This window comes from Sinocyclocheilus anshuiensis, unplaced genomic scaffold, assembly GCF_001515605.1.
Source record: "Sinocyclocheilus anshuiensis isolate Anshui unplaced genomic scaffold, SAMN03320099.WGS_v1.1 scaffold2292, whole genome shotgun sequence".
NCBI classification, from domain to species: domain Eukaryota; kingdom Metazoa; phylum Chordata; class Actinopteri; order Cypriniformes; family Cyprinidae; genus Sinocyclocheilus; species Sinocyclocheilus anshuiensis.
Window position 1 is genome coordinate 4,305 of NW_015544454.1, and position 3,368 is coordinate 7,672.

The window sequence follows — 3,368 nt, forward strand, 5'->3', positions numbered from 1 at the left end:
CCTGCTGATATGACCTCATTTGATGATGCGGAGTAAAAAAAAAAAGATGATTTTCCAAATTTTTATACACACACACATCCATATATATATATATATATATAAGTGCATTAAAAATAATATGTATATATCAGCTTTATACACGCACTTATCAAAGCAGTCAAATGTCAACATTTTTGGTTTTAATAACAAAAAGTATTACTCAAAAAGTGCCATTTACAGTCTAAGGAGTGGAAAAAATGTTCAAATTCTCCATTTAATGCAAAAATAAGATTTTTCTCTGTCTGTTTGGATGCAGTAAAATCAGAAAACATGCTCATGTCTGCACTGTCTCTGGATCATAATTCTGACCTTGAAATCAGGATCAGAAATAAAATAACGTGTGAAAATGGGCTGAGAACTGATCAGATTCAGACAGGAATCATGTGTTTGTGGTGTTTTTCTGCTGTTTAATGGAGAATATAAGACTAATCACCACACAAATGATTCTCAAAGGAAGAAACACAATGAAATGCATCATATTTAGTGAGAACGTGTGACACTGGCGTCAGCAGCTCAGCGTTAGTCAGAAACGCACTGGGTTTCATTCAGCAGAATAAAAATAATCCAGAATTGAGTAATTTTCATGTAGTTTGTGTGGTCATCGTGTGTGTTTCAGGACTCTTGTGGCTCAGCTGCACAAACTGCAGGCTTTGATCAAGCAAACGGCCACCAAAGCGGCACAGACGAGCACGTGCATCATGGTCCGATCCATCTCTGTCTGCTCAGATCATTAATACAAGCACCAGACTGTGGATCTCACGAGTGTGTTCTTGCTCCTCACAGATCCTCCTCTTCTCTCTGGCTCTGCTCATCTTCCCCAGTTACAGTCCGTTCAGCCGTCGTTCTCCGTCGGCGGAGGACACTTACGCTCCGGCCGCCGGTGAGACGCGCTCACTAAACATCACTACTGAACCTTACATGACCGCTAAAGTTTCTCCTGTTGAGCGCAAAAGAACAGTGTTGGTAAACAAACATTATAAAGCAGAGAGTTCCGGTGCTTGATTCTGATTGGCTGAGCCGCGTTCGAAGCTGTTGTAAATTACTCTACAAAGTAACATACACCTTTGTTTACGTTTGTGTGTTGCTCGGCAACCACTTTGTAGCAACCACAACTGATTCTGAGGAGCTACATTGTTTGGTGGAAGAATACTGTTTTTATTAATATCATTACACTTTATTTGCTCTGTTTTATTTTGTGAAACCGTACTACGTATATGGAATAACTGTTTTATAAAAGCAATAACCCCTGTGAAGCTGTGGTTTACAGTGAATTTATAACAGCTAAGGGGCGTTATTGCTGTTGCAGTTGCCATGGTAACAAACAATAATACCTGGAAATTTAGCAACAGCGTATACTGTGCATATTTCTACATGTTGTTTTAGATAATTTTTGGGATAAGCTAATCCTTTAAGTCTGTAAGCTAATCATTTTATTTAAATACTAACTATTCATATAATATTACTATAATATTAAAAAGTTCAGTTTCATTTTAATTTTAGTTCAGATAAACATAAAATAAAATGAAAAGTTCCGAATTAAACTAGTTAAAATAAAAAAATAAAAAATTTAAAGTTTAGAATTAGAGTAGTTAAAATAAATACAAAATAAAATTATAAATTTAGAATTAAACAAGTTAAAATAGAATTAAAATGTTGGAATTTAACTAGTTAAAATAAATACAAAATACAATTATAAATTTAGAATTAAACAAGTTAAAAATATAATTAAAGATGACAGTTTAACTAGTTAAAATAAAAAATACATTTAAAAGTTTAGAATTAGACTAGTTAGAATGAATAAACATACATTTAGAATCAAACTATAAATAAAAATAAATAAAACTGAATGTTTGGAAATAAACTAGTTAAAATAAATGAAATTAAAAGCTTAGAATTACACTAGTTAAAAACTAAAATTCAAAGCTTTGAAGTAACCTAGTTAAAATAAATAAAGTAATATTAAAAGTTTACATGTAAAGTAATTAAAATAATTTTTTACAATTTCATGTTTAGAATTAAAAGCTTGTATGACCACCTAACACCCAACCAGTGCCGATACCGGTAATACGGGTCCGAGTGCAGATATCATATCAGTGTGAAATGTATTATTAAGTCTTGTTCAGAAGCCCTTGACTTCTGTAAGATGCAGTGTTTCTGATTTCAGTGATTTCCAGAAGCATCCTGAATGAGGTGGACTCTCTTCCGCTCCTGGAGGATCCTGTAGAAGATGATCCGATGTCTTCAGAGCCTCTGCCGCCCGCATCCGAACACAAACCTGCAGACGCAGACGGGCCGCAGGATTGGAGTGGAGGCCAGAGGAACGGCTCGGCCGCGGCGGAAGGAAACGCAGACGCAGACAAACCACCGCACGCTGATGAAATGTGAGGCGACTCGACCTGTTTAGCGCTGGGACAGGTGTGGCACATCGTCTGAAACAAAGCCAAGAGAAGAGTTTCTCTGACATGCCTTTATTTATTCTCTCTGAACACAGATACAGGTGTGTCTGAGCCTGCAGCGCTCTTCATCATCATCATCAGAGGATAATCATTATGTGCTTTAGTGAGTCACAACCCAACAATAATCATATCAATGTTTGATTTAAGGACTCTTGTTTGTGCGTGGTTTTTTATTAAGTAAATTTTTACTCATCTGACACTGATCGGATATCATTGCACACATGAGTGAGGTTTGAAATCAGCTTCAAATCTGATTTCTGAAGATCATGTGACACTGAAGACTGGAGTAATGATGCTGAAAATACAGCTGCGCATCACAGAAATAAATTACAGTTTAACACATATTCACATAGAAAACAGCTGTTTTAAATTAGAATAATATTTCGCATTTTTACTGTTTTTACTGTATTTTTGAGCAAATAAATGCAGCCTTGGTGAGCAGAAGAGAGTGTCAGTAACATTATAAATCGTACTGATCCCAAACCTTTGAACACTAGTGTGTCTGAACGCTCATATCCGTTTCCTCCGTTTGTAAACGCATTGTTTTTCTTCCTAATGAAGCTGCTTCGCTTTCGCTTTTTTATAATTAATTGAAAAGCTAAATTAGCACAAGGCAGAGATCACAATTGAAAGTCTTTGGCTTGTGTGATTTTTTTTTTTTTTTTTTTTTTTTTATTTTTTTAGTTCTTTGGTAACATGTTTTGTTGCTGTTTTTGTTCATTTGAGTCACTAAAAATGAAGACAGAATTGAGTCTGCACTGCAAAAAAGTGCTGTTTGTCTTGTTTTTCAGTGTGTGTGTTCTGGTTTATGTGAGGACTTTGTGATTAGTAATGACCTCAACCCAGACCGTTCTCTATTATTCAACACCTCTG

At 35.5% G+C, this 3,368-nt stretch overlaps 1 protein-coding gene across 1 annotated transcript in view; it reads left to right on the top strand.

Annotated features, from left to right (window-relative positions):
* LOC107698180 (cyclic AMP-responsive element-binding protein 3-like protein 4) overlaps nucleotides 1-2,809 on the top strand; it is a gene marked incomplete at its 5' end in the record, with an annotated part of 6,757 nt that extends 3,948 nt beyond the window's left edge. Inside the window, 4 exons of the mRNA XM_016499137.1 lie at nucleotides 621-740; nucleotides 823-919; nucleotides 2,204-2,420; nucleotides 2,531-2,809. Of these exons, the coding sequence (XP_016354623.1) occupies nucleotides 621-740; nucleotides 823-919; nucleotides 2,204-2,420; nucleotides 2,531-2,546 (450 nt within the window). The remainder of the gene's footprint in view (nucleotides 1-620; nucleotides 741-822; nucleotides 920-2,203; nucleotides 2,421-2,530) is intronic.
* Between the last annotated feature and the right edge of the window lie 559 nt (nucleotides 2,810-3,368).